At 34.7% G+C, this 24,785-nt stretch overlaps 1 protein-coding gene across 3 annotated transcripts in view; it reads right to left on the bottom strand.

Moving 5' to 3' along the window:
• Positions 1-24,785, bottom strand: part of TBC1D32 (TBC1 domain family member 32) — a 202,462-nt gene that overhangs the window by 128,243 nt on the left and 49,434 nt on the right. For all 3 annotated transcript variants that reach the window (XM_047859835.1, XM_047859833.1, XM_047859834.1), the window contains 8 exons: positions 23,495-23,585; positions 19,902-20,042; positions 17,152-17,244; positions 14,844-14,986; positions 10,644-10,771; positions 5,984-6,185; positions 5,320-5,402; positions 1,077-1,215 (listed from right to left, as the gene is read on the bottom strand). In XM_047859835.1, the coding sequence (XP_047715791.1) occupies positions 1,077-1,215; positions 5,320-5,402; positions 5,984-6,185; positions 10,644-10,771; positions 14,844-14,986; positions 17,152-17,244; positions 19,902-20,042; positions 23,495-23,585 (1,020 nt within the window). The remainder of the gene's footprint in view (positions 1-1,076; positions 1,216-5,319; positions 5,403-5,983; positions 6,186-10,643; positions 10,772-14,843; positions 14,987-17,151; positions 17,245-19,901; positions 20,043-23,494; positions 23,586-24,785) is intronic.

Raw genomic sequence — 24,785 nt, forward strand, 5'->3', positions numbered from 1 at the left:
GAACTGAGCAGTAAATTTCTGTTTATAAACTACCCAGTCTATGGTATTTTAACAGCCCAAATGGACTAAGACAACATTCTACAAGATATATACATATCCCAGGATATTACACATATTAAAAACATTAGCATGGAAGTCTGGGGTAGAGGAATACACACAGGGTGAAATGGAACTGTGAACCAGAAATGACAGGGAATAAAATTAATTAAGACAACATCTTGCATGGACAAATGACAGCAGTATGCCATAAACTGAGGCATGTAAATAAGTTCTCTATACTTGAGGCCCATTTAAATAATAATTAAAAACACATCTGCTCATATAAACCTTATGTGAAACTGATGAACTAATGCTCATAGGTTTTATTTGTGAGGAATGGTCAGGACCGTCTCTCAAAAACTACTTACCTTCACAGGCAAAAACTCTTTTTTGTTTTTATAGACTTAAACAAAAGCAGGGAATTAGAACTGAAGAACAAATAAAATCGTATTTACAACCTGGTAACCTAGTAACATCAATATACAACAGCTGTGAGAGACAAAGAAGACACTTTTAAAAGCATACATATAATCCTAAAAAGCCCAAAAGTTCAGGAATGTTTACACCATCACAGCAAAAAGCTGAATACACCTTAATGGACTTAAGAGAAAGGGCTAAATTATACTGTACATTTTATTTAACAGTATCTAAAAATTAATCTACAAATATTTTTCTTTTTAATGTGAGGACCAAATTCTTACTAACGTGTACATTTAGACCCAATAGTGAATTTCCTCCTCCTGAAATTCCACCCAGCTTTAGTACAACCAGATGTTTGTTATATTTATAACACATCTGGATGGTTAACTATATTTTTCAATTCCATCTGGTTGTTTCCCATCCTGTAAACATATCCATAGATACCAACATCAATTCTAATGCTTTCCTGAAATAATATCAAGTTAAATATTACAATGCTATATGGCTTTTTAATTGAGGTTTAATAACCTCTTCACTCAGAGAAGACAGAATGATGTTCTCAATAGCTTTTACAGCAAGAAAAATTCTTTTTGCCTCTAGCAGATGGTAATTCATACCTGTAATTTTTTTGCGTATCGGTTGAACATAAATGTCAGACATTCATTGATGGCACCTGTTCTTTGAAGAAATAGTAGTCCTTTGGGAGTGGCAGCAAAATTTAGTAAATCATCTAACAAATTCTCTTCCCAAGCCATACTGAAACAAGCAAAATAAAGGTATGCATTTCTTTATTATACTCAAAACTAAAAGAAAATATTTCAGCTTAACATTGTTGATAAACTTAAAGAGTACATATTGAGGACTAAGTATTCAATATTTTTAAAAAAACAGATTAAAAAAAGTATGCTTTCCTTGATAATAATGATTTTTATTGTATTAGCCATTAAAGAAATTATAAATTTTTTTAATGTTTGTTTATTTTTGAAAGAGAGTGAATGTGAGGGAGGGGCATAGAGAGAGGGAGACACAGAACCTGAAGCAGGATCCAGGCTCTGAGCTGTCAGCATAGAGCCCAACATGGGGCTCGAACTAGTGAACTGGAAGATAATGACCCGAGCCAAAGTCAGATGCCTAACCAACTCAGCCACCCAGGTGCCCCAAAAAGAAATTGCATTTTAAAGTCTACCTTGACTCCCACCCCTCCAAAAAAATTAACAGAGGCGAAAAACTTAGAGAGTACATCCCATAATTTTGAAAAATTACAGAAAACTGGCATAATTTTATCTTTTCTGCCAAGATCTTAACATTTAATTTTCTTTCACTTATAGAGAAGATATGGTTTGAAATGGAAAATCAAGCTACTGAATGTGTTTGTTGGTATTGAGATAAGGGCAATGGCAAAAAATACAGTTTTGTTAGCTTATGAGAACTTGTTTCTTTGAATGGTTAGATATTATAGAGGGTTAGACACTTTCACGGATATTGAGTTTCAGGTGTTTATTTCTTTGGATCATGGGCAGAGTTTTACAGATCAAAGACACCCCCCCTTACTTCACCCTCAAGTTTTCTAACTCTTGATGATTGGTTGGGGCAGATTGGGCACCTTGTTTTCCCTCTAATTATATTCTTCTCTATGGTCACACTAACAATGATCCCACATAGTTTGCAATCACTGCACTCCCTACTATCAACCAAAATAGCATGGTAGAAATTTCAGTTGGGATTACAATCCAAAGCCTAAATTTAAAAGACATCAATCCCCTATGATGACTATATAAATGTTTCTAATCTTCTCTGCAGTATTGTATGCATCTATAAATAGAAAAATGGAGGGGAATCTCCAAAATATGCTTGTCAGAAAGTATAAGCTCAAAATACCTAACATTAGTCTGTCAGAGGTTCAAAAATAAGAATTTTACCAACTTACTGTTAATTTTACCTTTATCATATCAATCTTACTGTTGGTGTCATTATTTAGAAACTAGTGTCTAAGAGTAGAAGTGTTATTTATTCACTGATTCAAGAAAGGTATAAAGAATGGGAGGAGATATTTGCAAAGGATATTTCTGATAAAGGTTTAGTATCCAAAATATATAAAGAATGTATACAGCACCAAAAAAACAAATATTCCAGTTAAAAAATGAACAGAAAACATGAACAGACATTTCATCAAAGACATACAGATGGCCAACCAACACATGAAAAGACATTCAACATCACTCATCAGGGAAATGCAAATCAAAACCACAATGAAATATCACTTCACACCTGTGAGAATGGCTAAAATGAAAGATTCCACTACTGGGTATTTAACAAAGAACACAGAAACACTAATATGAAAAGATATGCACCCCTATGTTAACTGCAGCATTATTTACAATAGCCAAACATGGAAGCAAAATGTCCATCAACAGATGAACAGATAAAGTGATACACACACACACACACACACACACACACACACACACAATGGAATAGTACTCAGCCATAAAAGACAATGAAATCTTGCCACTGGAAACCACATGGATGGATCTACAAAGTATGATGTTAAGTGAAATATGTCAGCTGGAAAAAACAAATACCACACAATTTCACCCATATGTGGAATTTAAGAAACAAAACAAATGAACAAAGACAAAAAAGAGACAAACCAAAAAAGACTCTTAACTACAGAGAACAAACAGATGGTTACCAGAGGGTAGGAACATGGGGGGACAGGCTAAATAGGTGACGAGTTTAAGAGTGTGCTTATGATGAGCACTGAGTAATAATACGGAATTGTGGGATCACTATACTGTACACGTAAAACTAACTTAACACTCACTGTATATTAATTATACTGGAATTAAATAAAATAAAAGAAACATTATCAGGAATCTATGTACTGACACTAGAACAGTCTAATTAACTGGTCCACATGGTTTTACACTCCAATTTTAGCAAACTACGAAGGAACAAATAATGTCTATCTCCAACTTTTCAATTAACACAAAAGAACAAAATACATTCAATTCTATGAGGTAATTTAATTTTGCTGACAAAAATAAAATCAACAGTTCTGACTCTCTATTATCAAAAAGTCTATTAAATCTTATTTCTAAGACATTAGAATCATATACTGTAGGAACCTCCTTTTCCTCCAGAATCAAGTTTCTACATTGAGCACACATTCCCCATTTTAACATTGCTTGCCTCTTACCACCTAATCACTTAGTCTCCATGGAAGAAGGGACTCAGGAGATCTGGAGAATGTCCTAAGCACACCTGGCTAAGTAATGCCTCTCTCCCAGTCTACTGTGTGATCCAGCTAGGTAGCTTCCTGTAGGAAGCACACATTCTGCTCTGTTCTACTGTGTAGTTCAGTCTGTTCTTTGTTAAGCTCTGCCTCAGAGGGAAGCCTATGACTGTCCACTAACCATTGTGACAGAAGGGTAAATCAAATTCTTGAGCTCTTAGGAAGCCTGTATATATTCAATGTTTTGATCTGTTTGACTTCTTTATCTCTATTACTTGGTTGACAGCTCAGGAAAGAAGCGTGGCATATAATTTATTAGCTCTTTCACACTCTAACTTCAGAATCTAAAAATATTACTGAGAGTAAAATGTATTGACTATTAATTACGTTCCCTCTTCTTAGCCTATTTGACCATACTATTTCTTCCATCTGAAATAACATTTTGCCCCTTTTTAGTCAGGTTAGTATCTATTCTCTTTAACTTACTTTAACAACTTCTTCCAAAAGGATTTCCCTCACCAGTTGCCTCCCAATAAACCCTTCATGACCCCATCATATAAATTTAGTATACCATATTGCCACATTGTATTTATTTGTATTCTACCCTACACAATAAGCTCTTAAGATATAGGTATCCTCAGAAGTCCAAGCCCTTGGTCTAGCACATGGCTGAATGAATCAAAGGAAGATGAGAAATCAGAGGAGACCTCAAAGAAAACATCTAAAAACTACCTCAAAACTGCAGAAATGTTTTTCTCTCCACACACAAAAAAATGGCAATTAAGCTTATGACAACAATCAGAAAAAAATTATAGCTAATATTTAGGAAATTAGCTATTTGTTGAACAATTACATTGTTAAGGAAATTAAAAAAAGGCTTTTTGTTAGACTTCTTTAGTTAAAACTATGCCTATCCAAAAAAAATGTTGATTTTTAATTTTTTCTTAAGAATATCCCTTAAAGTTCTATTATCTGTTTAGAGCATGCCAACAACTAAGAAGAGAATGCAGGTATATTAGTCATCAGATACTAATTAAAAAATTTTTTTTCCCATCACTAATTTGACTCCATGTCCTATTGGTATTTGTGAAGATACATGGAGATATCTAAATTAAAAATTAGTATAAATATTGAATTAAATAATTTCCTTAGGCCAAAACGTAATTAAAATGCATTCCCACACATTCTGAAAAATCATAATTTAAATATAAATAGACTTTGCTGGCATTCGAAATCACCTTATTCCTATGGAACTCCCTAGTTAGCTTTCCAAAATTTAGTATTTGATAATTCTCTATATTTTCTGGAAACATCATAACAGATCCAGTTTCTTAACCCAAAATGGTAAAGACAGGATGAAGCAAGTATAATAAATATTGCTAGATGTAAGGTACAAGTATCTCCAAAAGTTCCCCGTAGGTATAATTTTCCTCAATCCTATATGTATATGGTCACCTTCCTATAAAGTCCTTTTTTTTTCTAGTTTTTATTACATTCCAGTTAATTAACACATAGTGTAATATTAGTTTCAGGTATATTTTTGCTACCATGTTTAATTATATTCTCATTTTTTAATTATTTCAGCAAATGTAGAAAAACGGATTAGTTTATTCAATTGTGCTTACAGGTTTTGGGATTCCTGGCTTACTGAAGAAACAGATTCCAAGCACTTTACTGGAGTAGGAGTTCTTTCTGATTGCAAACTTGTCTAAAATATAACAGATTAATTTACATTATTTATTGATTACTTGTAAGATCTCATGATACGTTTTTATAGTTGATCCTTAATGTAACTAAAATTAAATCACCTTCAAATTTTAAGCTATTTGGCTTTTAATTAAATGTTATGTAAAATATTTTATAAATGAAGCATATAAATGTGAGGAAAAAAGGCTTGTTAGTCCACTGATACATACTACATTTGACTCTTGCAACATTATCTCCATAATGTTATGTATGTATCTCCATAACAAAACCCCAGCTGTCTATAAAAATTGCTCAGAAACAACTTCTAAAGGATGTCAGTTTATGCAAAGATAATTTATCTAAAGGCTCTCCTGCAAGAAAAGACTTTGAAATGTAGTTAGGTCCTAGAACTTTGTCTTAGTGGGAGATGAGGTACAGGTATCCTGTACCAAATTAAAAAGCATTCTGTTCCCTAAAGTACTGTGATACTAAAGAAGGCATATTTGTGCCAGTAAAAGATTTTAACTGCATTATGATAATACTATAGTGACTATATTTGAAGTAAAGATTTTCAGGGGGGAGGAAAAGCTTAAAAATTCTTACCTTCTTCCATGCTTTTGCTATAGACTCATGCAAACTATAAGGAATTAACACCTGTAAGCCTTCACATGTACCATATATTTGACGACACACAGAAATAAAAGCTCCTTTAACCACAGGCAACATTTCCGAACCAGAAAAAATAGAAATGTCTTCATCAAGAAGTTTTTTCGAAAACTGGGCAATTATATGAGCACCTGTAGAACTAAAACATGATACTAAAGTTATTACAAGGTTATAAATCATCACCTCATCAAGTACTACCAAAAAAGTCAAATTGTATCATAAACTTTGCATTTGCTTGGCTTCCCATTTAGTCCTCTAGCTTTTCTTGGACATGTCAATATTCCTGTTCCCACCTATGTACAGATAGGTGTCTAATAATTAGCAGTTTCAGGAGACTAGAAGGAAAGAACATACAGATAGGAAAAAGCAAAACTATACACTTAACAGGTTATAGACACCATGGGTCCCGGGCCATATAGAACTTCACTTGATTATAGTGAAAATAAAATCCTGAGTTCCCCTGCCATTAATCGGATGTAGCCCCTGTATTTCAGAATCTCAGACACATTAATAGTAATAACAGATAAGGAAAACATAGTAAATGTTTAATATGCCAAGTACTGTTCTAAATATTTCAAATGTATTAAGCCATTTAATCCTCACAATAACCCTATAAACTATACTCTTCATTTTTTAAACAGATAAGCAAATAAAGTTAAGGCTTACAGGAATTAAATAACTTGAACAATACCACAAGGCTTGTCAGAGGTGGAGCCAGGCCTCAAACCCAGGATATCTGGCTCCACAGCAGCACACGTTTAGTCTTTCTAGCTTTAGGATAGGGCCTTCCATGTACCCCTCCATACATCTTCAACAGTTACCAACATTGTGCCAGTCTTGTTTTATATATCCTGACCTCCCCCTCTGCCCACCTCTACTGAAATATTATATGCTACATCCCAGACATCATTTTACTTAGTGTACATCTTTAACTGATAAAGGTTTCTATGTTATGTGCCAATACCCCACCAAACTATGATTCTTTAATCTATCTGATAGTCCACCCATATCAAGATTTTCCTAATTGTCGTAAGGTTGTCCTTATAACAGATTTGTATAAATCAAAATTCAAACAAGTTTCATGCAGTGCATGAGGTTATTGTATTATTTAGGCTCCCTCTTTCTCTCTCTTTTTTTTTACCTATGCCAATGATTTGGAGAAATGAAGTTATTTTTCCTATCCATACTATTATTTGGATAACTGCTTCATCATGGTGTCATTTAATGTGTTCCTCTACTTCCCCATAATTTCCATAAGTTGATAATTGTATCTAGAGGCTTAAGGTTCAATTTCTTTTTTTCTCGGAAAAAATAACTTTATAGGTGGTTGCTACTGTGTACCTCCGACTGCATCATGAGACACATATTGTCCTAATTTTGGTGGTGCTAAAAATCAACCGGTCAGATGGTAGGAGCCTGAGCTCTCCAGTAGGAAGTCCTCCTCTCATCAAGCCATTCACCTAATGGTTTTAGCATCAATTCAGGATAATTTCCTAAATGAACTATTTCATTAGGAATTACCAAATGGTGATTTCTAATTATCTTGCATTTATTAACTAAAAGCTTTCTATGAAGAATTTTATCTTCAGTAACTTAATAGTTATATTAAAATACAATTGGTACAAGAAAGAATAAAAAAACATGTTTGAATTTTTTTAATCAATTTACAAAATGGGTTGGTGTCCTCACAACTTCAATGGGTAATTGACGAGGTTTTCTTTAATTTTAGTATGTTTTTTAAAACTATGTTTGTATGCTTTATGTATGTTAACCATTGAAGTAACTATTTTTTTAATTCTTAAATTATCCATCTTCAATCAGTAGGAGGCCCCTTCTGGTAGCTTGGGGTACTTTTGACACAACATCTTTAGTCTTAGATAATTTCCTTACTTTCTAGAATGGTAAGATATCCCAGGATCACCTTGCACATTTCCCAACCCAACCCAGAAACAACTACCTTCAAGGATCCCTTCCTCCTTTTTGGGGGGTGGGGGGTGGGGGGGTTAGATATTTAGAGACCACAGTCTGCTAAGGGGTTATCATTACTTCTAGCCTGTCAGTGCTAAGAAAAGTATAATTTATGGGGTGACTGGGTGGCTCAGTCAGTTGAGCATCCAACTTCGGCTCAGGTCATGATCTCACAGGTCATGGGTTCAAGCCCCACGTTGAGCTCTGGGCTGACAGCTCAGAGGCTGGAGCCTGCTTCTGACTCTGTCTCCCTCTCTCTCTGCCCCTCCCCTGCTCACACACTGTCTCCCTCTTTCTCTCAAAATTAAGTAAATATCAAAAAAAATTTTTTTAAAGAATAATTTAAGAGAAATATTTATTTCCATTATGAATGTAAATTTCAATTAATATATTTTATATTTACATAAATTTAATTTTATATATAATTTTATATATAAATTTAAATATAAATTTAATTTTATAGATAATTTTATATATAAATTTAAATATAAATTTAATTTTAATTTAATATACATTAAATTAATATATGTTATTTTATAAATATAAATTTAATATATTTTTGTTGAAATTCTAGTTTCTTATGATGCTAATTACTTATTTGCTTTATTTAGAATATGGGCATAATAGTTTCAGAATATATTAAAGGCAGATTAAGATTATTTTTGTGATTATTTTTTAACCCTATATATCCCACTAGAAATGTTCAAATCAGGTCACTTTGACGTAATTTTTTGCATGGGTAGGTAACTAACTTGATTGGTAGTTAAATGCACTTATTTCCATTTGTTTTAATTTCTTCAAAATTTGAACTCTTCTTTTTAACTTTTACATTTAGCAGATAAATCAGATACATGATTCCAAAGTCAAATCTAGGTCCAATCAAGGTACATGTCTTACCTTTCTACCTCCCCATCCACATGCTTTTCTCCCTTCCTCGAAAACTATTACTTTTCAGTTTACCCTTTCATCGCTCCTTTTGAAAAATATCAACAAATATGTTTTTGTTTATTCATATTCTATTCATATAAAAGGTAGCATTCTATAAACATTCTTTTGTTTTGTCTGTTCACTTAACATATTCTGAAGACAACTCCACAGCAATACATAAAAAATTCCATGTTCCCACTGCAGAGCTAAGTGTTCCTTTGTGCAAACATAATTTAATCAACCAGTCTCTTGTTACTGGACATTTGAGACGATTCCAGTCTTTGGCCAATATAAATAATAATATCAGAAACAACCACTGAACAATGGGGAGTCAGAAGAAATGGACATTTTATGTCTTACCTGTTTAACGTCAATTAAGGAAAACTTTAAAAAAAATGTAGAAATCCTAATGACTGGGAAAAAACTAATTATATAATTAAATGTCTATATAGCAAAAAAAGACAAAAATCAAAACAAAAAAACTGAAATAGGGAAGTGATGGACAATAAAAAGAAACTTTAGAACTCGTGACAAAAGGTTAGTCTTTCTCATTTTACAAAAGAATTGTTATCTATATAGAAAAATACTTCCAGTTGAGTATGGCAGATTGAACACATACACTCACATCTGCACCCATTTAAAATACTAAAATGCAAAATAAACAGAATTTTCAGAAGGCTTTTATAGCTGTCAAGAAGAAAAGAAAGGATGTGATAGTAACAATTTTTTATACTCTAGAATGTGAAAAAAAACAAGAAGTAATTCAGGACCTGGAAAAGCTGAATGATCAGCCACAATACAGAAAACAGAACACAATTTATTTCATCAAACCTCTCAAAAAACTCAAATTGTTGGAACCAAGCATCTCTGGAGTTGGAGACAGAAGTGAGACTGAAAACAGAAGAAATGCCTGAAAGTCAACTTAAAAAGAAGTTCACCCAGGGGCACCTGGATGGCTCAGTCAGTTGGGCATCCAGCTCTTTATTTCAGCTCAGGTCATGATCTCACAGTTCATGAGATTGAGCCCATGTCAGCCTCTGTGCTGGCCATAAAGAGCTGGCATGGGAGAGCTCTCTCTCCTCCTCTCTCTGCCCCTCCCTCACTCTCTCTCAAATAAATAAACTTACTTTTTAAAAAAGTACCATGGAGCTATCAAAAACAGTGTTTCATTCATCATCTAGGAAGATGCTCATGGTTATACATAGGAAAACTGAATAACGTATATGACATTTTTATGAAGAGAAAAAAAAATTCTAGTTATGAATGTACGTTTTATACATCATTATAAGTCAGAGAAGGTCTAAAAGCATAGCAAAATACCATTGGTTAAGCCAGAGATGGAACTGAGCGAGGGTAGCTTTTTCCATTGTGCACTTTTGTGTGGTTTGACTGGAATCAATCATGGGTGGTCTTAGAAGTCTGAAAGAGTACAAGGAGCAAAAACATCCCATATGGAATGAATCCTCCTATTCTTATTTTGAAGTTATTGACATCAGGCTTACTCTGCTTGTATAGTCCACAATCCTGGTTACTACTAGAATCTGGAGATCATCTACTATGTTGTTAGTGGCTCGTCAGAATCTAACTATCTAGAATAGTTACCCGATTTTCATTATTACACATTGCATAACCTTTTGGAAACTTTGAATTAGATTGAGACAATATGCTAAAAATTCCACAAATTTAAAGCATAGACATGTACCTTTTTTCTCCAGAAGAGTTCATATTTTCTCCATAAAGAAGTAAGGTAAGTCCTTCTTCTATAGACGCTATTCTTGCCAATATATCAGCTATGTGAATTAAAGCGGTTTCAGAGCAATTTGGAGCAGTCTGTACATTAAAAAGATAACAAATCATAATTTTATGACATGTTAATACATCACAAACTAAAACTCAAGGGGGGTAGTGTAGTCTAACAAAGTTATATTACCACAACAAAAAGAGAGTTAATGATTGTTTGGTTGTGAATTATGTCTGAATTAAATGTGTCATTAGATTATATTCACTTAGCACAGTTGATAAGACAAATATATACAGGCTTTTTACCCGAACCAGTTATTGTTTATGAACACAGCTGAGGGACCTGCTGTTCCCATTACAGTTTTATATATAATTCTATTTGACAGATGCAGTAGCTCCTCGATTTCCACTTTGCTCTTTACTTCCCACTCACTGGATTCCTGAATATCCAAACTAATTTTTTTATATATGGTTTCTAACAAACTGCCATCATTTCTAAGGAACATCACCCCTTCCTGCAATTGGCTAGGTCATAAATTATAGGTCTGAGTAAGGACAAGCAATTCATGGGATGGCCAATAGTGAATGATGTCATCTAATGAGGAAAACATGGCCTGAACCAATCATATTTCTTCACTTTTAATTGTAAATAGAAATACTAAAAATATCTTTGCAAATTAGTACAAGGCAAATACTAGAGTCATATTAATGCTGGAGTCCATCTGGAAGTCTAAGTCTACTAAAATTCTGTTCTCTCTGGGGCTGACCTACTTGTCTGTACCTGCACAGCTGCCAATACACATATTCTCTATAAGAAATCTGAGTATCTAAACATTGCAACCAACATATCCTAATAAATTCAGTGAGTTAGCTTAACTAAGGAGTCAGGTATATTCACCTGAATATTTCATAATTATATTAGGCATTATTATACTATCTCTTACTTTCATATTAAGTATCTTTCTTAAAACAACTTCTCTGCCTGGAATACTTTACACCTTTTTTTTTTTTTAATTTTTTTTTTCAACGTTTATTCATTTTTGGGACAGAGAGAGACAGAGCATGAACGGGGGAGGGGCAGAGAGAGAGGGAGACACAGAATCGGAAACAGGCTCCAGGCTCTGAGCCATCAGCCCAGAGCCTGACGCGGGGCTCGAACTCACAGACCGCGAGATCGTGACCTGGCTGAAGTCGGACACTTAACCGACTGCGCCACCCAGGCACCCGTACACCTTCTTTTAAAGAAAAAAAAAATTTTTTTTTAAGTAATCTGTCTACCCAACATGGGGCTCAAATTTACAACCCTGAACTCTACTTATTGAATCAGTCAGGCACCCCCCCCTTACATACACCTTCTTAAACCTTCTGCTCCTCATTCAGTATTTTAACAGTTTGTCTTTCCTATTAGAGTATGCTCCTTCAAAGAAAGGTATAGGTCTTAATCTCTTCTATATTTCAAACACCTAGAACAAGCCAGTGATACAGTAGTGGCTCAATGAGTGATGCTGAATGTTTTAATGTTAAATACAGAATGTCTACCATGTGCCAGAGGGCTGTTTCTTACTCTCAAGAATAATTCCAATGTAAGTACAGAAGTACATAACATGAGAATATAAGAGAAAGAAAGCCTTTCCAGGGAGAACTAGAAGTTTTAGGAGGAAAAAAAAAATAAACTATGGTCTGAAGAAAGGAATTTTTCACCTAGACCACTACTTTCCAGGGCAAGGGGAAAGGATACAAACACAGGGAAATATTGAAACCTTGTTCAAAAAATGCAAATAATCTCTTATAACTAAAATACATGGGAAAAAATAGGTAGCATACAACAGAAAACTTGACTAATGTCTAGTTAGACAGTTTGAAATGTATCTAGCAAGGAACAAGCAGGAAAACACTGTGACAGTCTTAGTGGCAATACAGAGGACAGGCTAGAAAGGTGAAAGACTGGGAAAAAAATTAGAAAATTATTTCAGTATTCCAAGCAAGGAATTATCAGAGCTTAAACAAAATCAGTAGCAGCAGGGATTAAAAGACATACATGGATTTTAGAGATATGTAGGAAAACAAGTCTTTAGGGCTTAATTACCAATGGAATGAAAAAAATGAGGAAGGAGTCTAGATATATAGCAGTCCTACTTACCACGCAGGGAAATGCAAGGAAGCTTAAAAAAGCTGAGCAAGAACAACAAAAGAGAGAGAGAGAGAGAGAGAAAAGAAGTGACAAGCCAAAAACTAATTTTTTTAAAATGCGAGTTTGATTTTCACATGGAATAATTCAAAAAAGGTGCTCAACAGGCATCTAAAGACAAATCTGGAGCTGAAGAGATCTAAATTTAGAAGTTAACAGGGGCTCCAGGGTGGCTCAGTCAGTTAAGCTTCTGACTCCTAATTTCAGCTCAGGTCATGATCTCAAGGTTTGTGAAATAGAGCCCCACGTTGGGCTCCACGTTGTCAGCATGGAGCCTGATTGGGATTCTCTCTCTCCTTCCCTCTTTGCCCCTCCCCTGCTCACATGCATATGCTCTTTCTCAAAAATAAACCTTTTTAAAAGAAAAAAAAAGTTAACTATGCATCTAATCATCAGAATTGGAGGAAATCACCTAGGAAAAGTGTACTGAGAGAAAAGAAAGTGAACCAGAATCTGACTCACTGAAGACAGCAGAGACCTAGAAGGGGAGCCCTCAGAGGTGACAGAGAAGGAATCATTAGAAAGACAGGGATAAGAGTAATATATAGGACTTTAGGAAAGCCAGGTCAACAATTCTAGAAGTGGTCTACTGTGTTAATAATAACAGGTAATAATAATAATAATAATAATAGGTAATAATAATAGGTAAATAACAGTCTGAAAAGTGGTCAGTAATTAGTTACAGGTTTAAGAAGTTATGAGCAACTGCAATCGAAGTAGCATCAATGATGTAGTGGAGGTAAGATCATAATACGATGTTTGGAAACATGATGGAATAGAGGGAGCCAGGACAACAATGGCAGTCCAACATAATTAAAAGCTATTGTTAAAGAGACCAGATATTAGGTGGTAGCTAAAGACGTGCACTGATGATCAAGAGCTTTTCTCATCCCAACTATGAAACAGATTCAGGCATATTTATAGGGAAAGGAAAGAAGCCAAAGGAAAATAAAAAGTTAAAGATATATGAAAGCAAAGACAAACAAAAAATCCAAAGCACATTTCTCAGCTCTGGTACATGGTTTATATTTCATATTACTATTGCTATTATTTATTACATTATTATATTATATACATTAAACTTTAGTAGGAATTCTACTGGTTGTTCTCTATTTATCTTCCTAAGGCTGACCATAAAAATCAAAATTCTATCCCCTTAATTTCCTAGAATCCCATACTTTGTATCACATTCACATAAGTGTTTAATGTTTTCTGAATGAGCAATGAAGAATGAATACATAGATGGGTAAACAGTTCCCAGCCACTGAGGGGTGGGCAAAGGAGATGAAAACAGTAAAAATACTACAAAACACAGACCTAGAAGGGCAAAACCTTTAGCCTATTAAGATTTAAGTCATTCTTCCCAAAACTTAAATCACAGAAGTGGACATATAGCAGTATTGGTAGTGATACCAATGCTGCCACCTGTTAAATGTGTAAATTTAAAATTACTCTGACCTTGAGTAATTTACTTCTTTCAGCCTCAGTTGTAAGGATTAAATTATATAACGTAAAGAAACAGTCCATACAAAATGTAAAGAGATATGAACATCCCAGTTCTGAACATGCATTTTTTTTTCTAAAATATTATTTCTTCATATAAAACAGAGCTGACTCTTCAGAAAAATAATCTAAAGGCTATAAAATTACTATCAAAACAAAACATTCACGAGATTTACTAATTTTACAAGACAAATAGCTTAATAACTTCTCTCAATCCTTATAATCAGATCTAGGCCTGACTAGAAAAAAAATTAAGATGTTATATGTATTTCCCCCCTACACTGTCAATAATGAATAAATCAACTGACTATGTAAACTATGATTTAATAGTAAATAAAAATTTATGTCAGCATAAAAGCATATAGGGAAAGATGATATAATAAATATTTCAAATACATGAAATTTAGAAATAAAGTCCCACTGAATATTCCCTAATACCCATTTAAGAGACCCTTTTTAGTAAATACCAACCTTAGTTCCTTTCATTAAGTTATGAATAGGCTGAAGAAGTGCCTCAACCACAGTGTTGTTATACAAGCATTCAATTGCACATTCTTTCTGATCACAGAGTATCTGAAGAACTTCAGTCACCATACTTGCAGGAGAGTAATTATCTGATAAAATAATAGTTCTCTTAGAAATTAGAACTTTAAACATTAAGAACTTAATATAGTTTATTTATGAGTTAGCCATTGCTGTTCCAAAAAGATCGACATCAAAGTTAAATAGTTAAAAGCAAACAATTACCCAACTCAATGCCCAAAGGATGATGTATTGCCAAATCATAACCTGAAACCTAAGGGAAGATGAATTAGCTTAATATATCCTCAAGTTAATTTTAAAGAAGTGAATGACAAATCTGAATTCTGAGAAACAACGGAAGATCATCTGCTATTTGACATTAAATCACTGCTTAACAGTAAGGACGTGGTATGAAACAAATTTACAACTTTTCTCCTCCCAGCAAACATTTACTTGTATTCACTTTTTCTTTTTCTTAAAATATGCATTCAAGTGTTCATCCTGGTAGAAAATTAGAGTAAAACATAATCACCAAAAATGCAAAAAGGGGAGAAAATTCCTCAAATACTAATATACTACTACTTATATATATTACCATAAAACCAGTGAAATGAATGAGCACTGTAAAGATTCTCCTTTAAAATATGTACAAAGGGGCGCCTGGGTGGCACAGTCGGTTAAGCGTCCGACTTCAGCCAGGTCACGATCTCGCGGTCCGGGAGTTCGAGCCCCACATCAGGCTCTGGGCTGATGGCTCAGAGCCTGGAGCCTGTTTCCGATTCTGTGTCTCCCTCTCTCTCTGCCCCTCCCCCATTCATGCTCTGTCTCTCTCTGTCCCAAAAATAAATAAACGTTGAAAAAAAAAATTTAAAAAATAAAATAAAATATGTACAAAAAAACACAAATATATATAAACCTAACAAATGGAATAGTCACTAAAGTGAGTATGATATTTTTTGGTTTCATAAATCTATATATTTTCAGGTTATTTGACCTAATATACTCACAAAATACTGTTTTACAAGAAAGTAAGGAACCAAAAGTTAATGGCATAAGGTTTTAAGACAGAATATTAAAAGTAACACCAAAATTCTTAATTTATGTTACAATATTCTTTACTCCCTGAACACACTAAGACTTCAAGTCAACACTTGACAAAAAGAAATGAAAAGTGATCTTTTTCAATCAGTTCCAGACCCTGTTTGCAATATTATTGATGAGCATACAGCCATTTACTCATTCATTCATTCTTTTATCTACTTACCAGTGCCTACTATGTGTCAGACATTGTGCTAGGCACTGTAGACATGCATAACTAAGACAAAAAATAGAAAAAAAAAGTCCAGGGGGACCCAAGCTACATCTTTGTAACACGGAAATGCTATAAAGGCAGAAAGAAGTTTGAGAGCCACTGTTAAGACTAATAAGCTGGTATAACTGCATAAATGAAACATACTAATTAATTGGTAGCTGCATTTAGCACTAACATATATGGCCAAAATTTGTTTTCCCTTTGATTAACTTGAACTCAGAATTTTGCCAGCATTTCTACGGTAACTTCCAGGCTTAGAACATTGACTAAGAGTCATTTTATTTATTTTTTTTTAATTTTTTTTAACGTTTATTTATTTTTGACACCGAGAGAGACAGAGCATGAACGGGGGAGGGGCAGAGAGAGAGGGAGACACAGAATCCGAAGCAGGCTCTAGGCTCTGAGCCGTCAGCCCAGAGCCCGACGCGGGGCTCGAACTCACGGACCGTGAGATCGTGATCTGAGTTGAAGTCGGACGCTTAACCGACTGAGCCACCCAGGTGCCCCTAAGAGTCATTTTATTGAAAAATGAAATTTTTGTTTTTGCTCTATTCTTTAATAAGAGAAGATCTGAAGTTTTAAATGTGACCTAAAACAAGCAGGCTGAACATCAGAAAAGTATAAAGGACAGAAAACAGCAAAGAAGAACACATTAGTACCTATCAATCAAACTTCCTTTAATAGCATTTCTTAAGAATGACATTAAAATTCTCAGCAAAATTGATTCTACATAAGAAGGAAATAAATTAGGAATATCTTAAAACATCAATAAACAAAATTAGATTTCATGGTTTACTCCAGGATCAATGCGATTTGTTATATATAATACTGCATCTTAGGAAACCTCTTTACCAAACTAGGTCAGTCACTCAAAACATCTAGACAACAGAATATTAAGTATTTTTAGATATTTCTATACTCTATTTAAAATAGAAGCAGAATTACCTAGATGTGCAGCAGATGTCATCTTTGGACAACTTGGTGAGTAATAGATAAGTTGGGTAAACAAAACCACAAGATCTGTAAGGGATACTAAATCTTCAAAAAGGAAAAAGAAAAAGATTATTTTCTAGTATATATTTACAACTTAAAAAAATTTAACTGAGTTTCCCATCCTCCTGAATTTTCAGAGATTGTGGTAAAATCAGTGAGAAGCGGGCTAGAACCCAAGACAGAAGACTCCAGAAAAACAAACTGCCTAATCTGTTTTGTCTAATGGCAAGTTAAAAGATGGCAAGGAAAATAATACAGTAGGTGCTATGTGAAGTTTTACCATTGATGTTGGACCAGTCACTTAATATAAACCTACCACAGGAAGATCTATCAATCTGATCAGGACTATGAATTTATTAGGAATGATAAAATTCAGCTTAATGTGTTAGTCCAGCCAACTTATCTATACAGAACTGTGAAACAGGTGTCAAACTTTTTCTAGTAAATATTTTAGGCTTAGTGGCCAAAGTGTTTCTGGTTCTGTTACAAATATGAAATTCTGATGTTGTAGCACTAAAGTAGCCACAGATAATCTGCAAATGAACAATTATGGTAATTTTCAAATAAGACTTTGCATCAAAATTTTAATTTTATTTCACAGGTCACAAAATATTCTTGTAAGAATATAGAAACCATTCTTAGCTCATGAGCCATGGTACAAAACAGTACCAGACTTGGCCCATGGGCTGTAATTCACCAAGCCCTGATGCAGAATCATTACCTAAAGATTCTAGTGAACACACACATAAAACTTAAATGCTGACATACACTAATACAGTAGAATAGAGCTCTCAAAACTGAATTTTGAGATGGCCTGTGACATTTGATAGGCCAAAAAGTCGATGTTAAAAGTCAACATAAAGTGCTAAATTATAGATGACAGAAATATAAACTTCAGTTAAATACCTACAATAACATCACAGATTGTTTACTAATCTATTTCTGTAAAGTTCAATAATAACCCATAAAAATGGCAGCTCTTATCTTCAAAGTCCATTCTCTAAGTGCTCATTTATGCCTCGAGTTACACGTCCACAGAATATACAAGTACATAAAACAGTTTCTGTCAAGGAGCTCACAGCCAGCATAACCAAGGAGAAAAACTTAAGTAAAACAACTAGAGAACAGTACAGAAGTGTTCAAAGTGAAGATACTCCGTAACAGAATTGGCAAACAATAGCATTTATGGCCTAATTTTATAAGGCTTGCAAGCTAAAAATGTTTTGTTTTGTTTTACACTTTTCAAGGTACGTAAAGTGTGTCAAGGATCCCCAAACCATGCCCAGATTCAGTGATTTGCTAGGAGGACTCAATATATAGTTGTACTGCCAGCTACAATTTATCACAACAAAAGGATACAAAGCAAAAATGCATGAGGTGAAGTCCAAAACAAACCAGGTGCAAACATACAAGGGTCTTCTCCCAGTGGAGTCACACAAAAGACACTTAATTATTCCAACAACAAACTGTGACAACACATGTGAAATGCTGGCTACCAAGAAGCTCCCTAGGGACTCAGTGCCCAAGCTTTCCACGGGGGCTGATGACGTAAGCTCCTTCTGCGTAGCACATACCAGGATTCCAGACTCCCAGAATGAAAGCAAATATTCAGCATGAACTATACTACGTGTACAAAGCGTTTACGTAGGCACAGTGGACCACTCTTAACAGTTCTGGGAACAGTGAGAAATCCAAGTTCCCACATGCCAGCTAGAGTGAAACCTTGCAAGAAGGCCTTCCTAAGGATAGAGTCTCAGGCATGCTGTGATCATTATTTTGCACAAATGAGCAAGTGTATAAACAAATATACAGGATATTCAACAAAGACAGTATGTGGCTCACAAAACCAAAAATACTTACTATCTGGCACATTATAGAAAAAGTTTGCTGATCTCTCGACTATATGCCTAGTATAAAGTTTTAAAGGAGGCAAAATAATAGCATGTGCTGAAGGTGATGGAGAAAACTTTAAAAATAGGGCTTAGGGTAACATAGTAATATATCAAAAGGTACAGGGCTTTGCAGTTTATAGAACAGTATTGTGGAAGTGCCTGGGTGGCTCAGTCAGTTGAGTGCCTGACTCTTGGTTTCAGCTCAGGTCTTGATTCCCCAGGTGGTGGGATCGAGCCCTGCATTGGGCTCTGTGCTGAGCATGGAGCCTGCTTGGGATATTCCCTCCCTCCCTGCTCCTCTCCTCTCCCCAACTTGTGCTCATGCTTACTCACTGTCTCTAAAATAAAACAAAAACACAAATACAGTATTCTGAAAACTCATCTCTGACCATCACAAAAATTGTATGAGCTCAGCATCACTGATATTATTCCATTTTTATAGAGTAAAAAAACAATGGTTATATGATTTTCCCCAAAGGTCACAGCCAGTTTATAAGAGAACTATAATTTAAATGAGGTCTTCTAGTTCTGAATCCAGATCTGGATTGTTCAGTACATCTAGGATTTTGAAAGACAGGGGGAAATAAGGGAAGCAATAAAGGCTGAATTAATAGAAAAAACTATAATGTAAGGAAAAGCACATACTGAAAAAAGGAATTATAACACTTAAAGGTGTACAAGCCATCAATAGACTAAAAGCCATGTTGCTACACACCCTAGAAGACACCATGCAAAATCCCCAAAGTTCAGTAATTCATAGCTCAACCACCTTACCAGCTAAACATATTTGTTTCTCCTAATTGTACATACCTTTTCTATTCTTCAGCTTTATAGGAAATAGCCGTCTGCCTTGTGTATAGATCAATAATCTTCCTAAAAGGCACAGTGAGTGAATGAAATAAATATATTGTAATTCTTGTCCTGAGTAGTAGAAGGTTTTCTGTTTGTTCCCTTAAAAGAGAAGCAAACAAATACATTTATTTTAATGTATTTTTTAGATAGTACCTATCTTCATTCCCTTCTGAACATTAAACAGGGTTGCAGTCTATAATGAAGACTCTGATGGTATAAAAAAAAAAAAAGTTAATTATCTTTCCTAAGATCCTATAACACCTAAATCTCTGAGGAAAAGCATTCATCACAAATTTAAGCTCAGGAAAGTGTAACATGCATACAGTGTTCATTCCAAAATAGCATGGGATTGTCAGAGTTATCACCTGTTATCAAGAGGAACTTCAAAAATAAGAAAGGGAGAAAGTCATTAGAAAATATCACTGTTTAAATTCTACCAATTAAAAGTTAATACTATGAAGACTATTTATAACCATGTTAGTAAATATAATTAGAATCTGTAAAATATATACACCTAAAATATATCATTCATTCATTCATCCATCCACACATTCAAGATCTCCTCAGTATGTGTTTTACATAAGACCTCAAACTATCTGATGTCAAAGAACAGTAAGAAACATGAAACTGGGCTTCCAATTCAGAGTATGGCAAATAGTCTGGTATGACCAGAGCTTGAGGAGAACAAGTGGCAGAGACAAGAGGCTAGCTGGTAGCAGGGGCAGATCACAGAGGACTAAGCTGCAGAAGGAATATGGGTTTTATTATAGAGGCAACTGAAATGATATTAAAGGGTTGTAAGCATGAAAGTAATCAAATATGCATGTGAAAAACTAACCCTGATGATAGCATAAAAGATAGATGGAAGAAGGTAAAGGCGTGAAATAAAACTAAAAACATCATGAGCAAAAGCATCAACAACAAAAATGGAGAAGAGCAGAAAGATAAATGTATAGAAAATTAAATCAATAGGCAGGCCTTAGACAGAACTACATGTGGACTGTGAAATAACAAAATCCTCAAGTTACTAACTCAACATCTGTGTAGACAGTGAATTTTTATTCTATTTAAGTAATTCTAAAGGGGAAAAGAGGGAGAAACCAGTAAAGATACAGAAGAAAGTGATTTTAGTCCTTGACATTTTAACATTAAAGTGCCCATGGAGCACCCAGAGATATTCTAAGTATGATATAAGCGTATGAATTTGAAATTCAGAAAAGTGGTGGACTGAAATATCAGGGTCATCATATACATATGTAGTACTTGAAACCATGATCCCCCAAGAGAGAACAGGTAGACTAAGAGGAGGAAAACAAGAGCAAAGGGCGAGTGCTCAGAGCGCCTGGGTGGCTCAGTTGGTTAAGCGTCCGACTTTGGCTCAAGTCATGAACTCAAGGTTCGTAGATTCGAGCCCCATGTTGGGCTCTGTGCTGACAGCTCAGAGCCTGGAGCCTGCTTTGGATTCTGTCTCCCTCTCTCTCTGTTCCTCCCTCGCTCTCTCTCAAAAGTGAATAAACATTAAAAAAAAAAAAAAAAGTAAAGGGCAAAACCCTTGTGGGTACAAACGTACCAAAAAAAAAGAGGCTTTCCAGTGAAATTATGATTCCTCACAACGATGAGAAAATATAAGAAAGAATGGTTGAAAAGTAAATAGGAGGTAAAGAAATGGGGCCTGGATATATTTAGGATACGTAGAAGAATTTTCTCTGCAGGGAAGCAGGGAAGTAAGATACAGGTGAACTGGTTCAGGTTTCTATTTGAAAGATACATAAGCAGGTTCAGAGCATGCAGGGGAAGGTACCAACAAAAAGGGAGACACAATAACACGCAATGTCCCCTTTCTAAAACAGGAACAAAACCCCAAAGAACATCAGAGAGGAACAAAATCAAGAACAAAGATCAATCTGGAAAAGAATACTTCTTCAGTGCAGCCCAAAGAAAGGGAATATTGATAAGGACATACAAACATGCATTGTAGGCTTAGAAGAAGGACATCTGGGGAATTCATCTCTGTAAAGTTCTGCTTTTCTTAGTGAAGTGGGATGCAAGGTCTCCTCTTGAGAGAAAAGTAGGCCAGAACAGAGCAGGGCCCATGCTAAAACTGGCGAAAGCTTGCAATAACTATTATGGACACTACAGAAAGAAAATCTAAGAGGATGCAATAAACATAATAGCTATGGTTAGAAAAGTATGTATGTGCACTAATTATATCACTAATGCTGTCTGCTCAATTTCCTGAAGACCAAAGAAGATGAAAGACAGAACTGATCTAAAGACAAGCAACTGCAGACAAGAAACTCAGAGAAAGAGCAAGGATTTTGAAAGAAATGGTGGGAGCGGGTGGGACATGAAGCATCCCAGGTCTTCACTAGATAGGGAAGAGAGTAAATTCATGATGTCCTGGTAGATAGTAGGGAGAGAAAAAAAAAAGCCCTAGAGTATTTTAATACCAAGAAATTTTTTAAATACATAAATTTAAAAGGAGAGAGGTTTATATCTTTTTCCTTTTCTTAAAGAATAAATTCTAGCTCCTGTACTTCCTCCTCTAGTACAAAATGCTAGTTTTTGAAACCCACTAATTACAGGTCTTTGACCATTTTTTTCTTGCTTGAGTTATAGAATTTACCTGAAGATAAAAAAATAAGATCTTCATATTCTCAGAGTACTATTTGCTTAGAGAAGCGACATAAGAGAATGACAAAAGATTAACAGAAGTGTATAGACATTGGTATGCAGAAAAATCTGACTATAAAAGAATATTCACTTTATTCCTGAGATGAGATTCAATAGAGCAATTAAGGCCAGATTATGAAACATCTAGGGTATTTTAACTTTTTAAATCATTTTTATTTTTGTAATTTACATCCAAATTAGTTAGCATTTAATGCAACAATGATTTCAGGAGTAGATTCCTTAATGCCTCTTACCCATTTAGCCCATCCCCCCCCCCCAACAACCCCTCCAGTAACCCTCTGTTCTCCATATTTAAGAGTCTCTTATATTTTGTCCCCTTCCCAATTTTTCTATTATTTTTGCTTCCCTTCCTTTATGTTCATCTGTTCTGTGTCTTAAAGTCCTCATATGAGTGAAGTCTTATAATGTTGGTCTTTCTCTAATTTTGCTTAGCATAATACACATCTAGGGTATTTTATAGCTCGGACAGAGGATAAGCAGAGAGGAATCACAGGGTGGGTTATCTAATAATAAAACAATATTTTACAGAAATGTTCCTCCTCCTAAAATGCATAAGGACAAATAAATTACTACTATACCAGAGGAAAGAATAAGCAGTATATTATTGCAGTGTAACAGACTAGGACATATACTCTAGTATTAGTTGAAGAACTTCAGATGTAAGAAGAACATCGAGAACAGCTCCACATTGGAAATTAAAATTATCATTGTGATGTAGTTTTTAAATTTGTGAAAATATTTTATATTAGCAGAAGTGGTCTAATTTACTATGCTATTAACCATTAAAAATAAGTTACTAAGCTACTAAGCTAAGAGGTCATTTTTAAAAGTATGTAACAGAAAAAAACAATACTTACCACAATGCTTTGAATGACCCAAAATCTCATCGATTTTCATGGCCTCACACAACTCAAAGTACTGAACACACTGCTGAACTGCTGTAGTTATCTAATAAAATAATAACTTATTAATTCTAGAAATTTGTAGCCCCCAATTTCAAGTAGTAAAAAAAAAAAAAAGTTAATCAAGGTTATAAAAATATGCTGAGAAAAATATTTAACAAAAGTATTTAAAATAATACTTTTCCAGTCCACAGAAGCTCAACTTCCCCACGTACATTTTAAGTATGGCATCATTCCGGAAAACACCAAAAATTCTTGAAGACCAACAATATTGCTATAATGTCAGTGTAAATGGACAAAGATAGTTACATACTTCATAGTGAGAGATGCAAAAGTTCTGTGACCATGACTTTAAGAACGCTCTTGCCAATACCCCTTACAGGTATTGCCTTTGAGACTTGTCTTCCTATCACACCAGCAAAATATGAACTAGATCAAGCCTTCACTTCCATCTCGGATACCAGCACTGATGAAAACTGATAAAGAAAAATCTTATAATTCAAAGAACAATGACAACAGAAAATGATTTCCAGCCTGTACTGTACCCAGTCATTCTCCTAGGAGTCTCCATTCTACCTCCTTCTCCCATTCTCCCCACATAAACTTTTTCAAATCCCCTCCCCTTTCCCCTGGATGTACCCACTTCCAGTACATGTCCTCTCATTCTAGTTCTCAAAATGGAGGCCACCATGAGATAAGGAGTAATAATCGTTACACTGGCAATAAAGAGATTGTTGATGACCCTGAAAAGATCAGTTTCATGAGATTTTGGGGAATAAGCCAACCTGTAATGGAAAAAAAAAAAAAAGAACCAACAAAGTATAGGCAGTTAGTATAACTTTCATTTTCAGGAAGGCTGGCTGTAAAGAAGGAATAAAAAAAATACAGCAACCTTTGGTGTACAAATTAGAGTCAACACTGAATTCTTTTTCAAGTTAGAAGGGTATGATCATGCTTAGATGTTATTGGAAGAAGCCAGCAGAGAAGAAGAGTTTGACTACACAGGAGAGACAGAGGAGAGTGGATAGAAAAAAAAGTATCTAAGAGACAAGCAGACAGAACCTAACGGGAAGGAAGGATTAAGTTTTCAATGGGAAAAAAGATGAAGATTGTGTGGACAGAGGCAAGTTCATAGTTGTGGTGTCAATGAATTGATGGATTTCCCAGTCTCATTTGTATGGCCTCAGTTTTATACAGAAAGGAGTTAATATGGCAGGACTTCCATTGTAAGAAATGCCTGCTTGCA

The sequence above is a fragment of the Prionailurus viverrinus genome, chromosome B2 (assembly GCF_022837055.1).
Source record: "Prionailurus viverrinus isolate Anna chromosome B2, UM_Priviv_1.0, whole genome shotgun sequence".
Taxonomy (NCBI): Eukaryota; Metazoa; Chordata; class Mammalia; order Carnivora; family Felidae; genus Prionailurus; species Prionailurus viverrinus.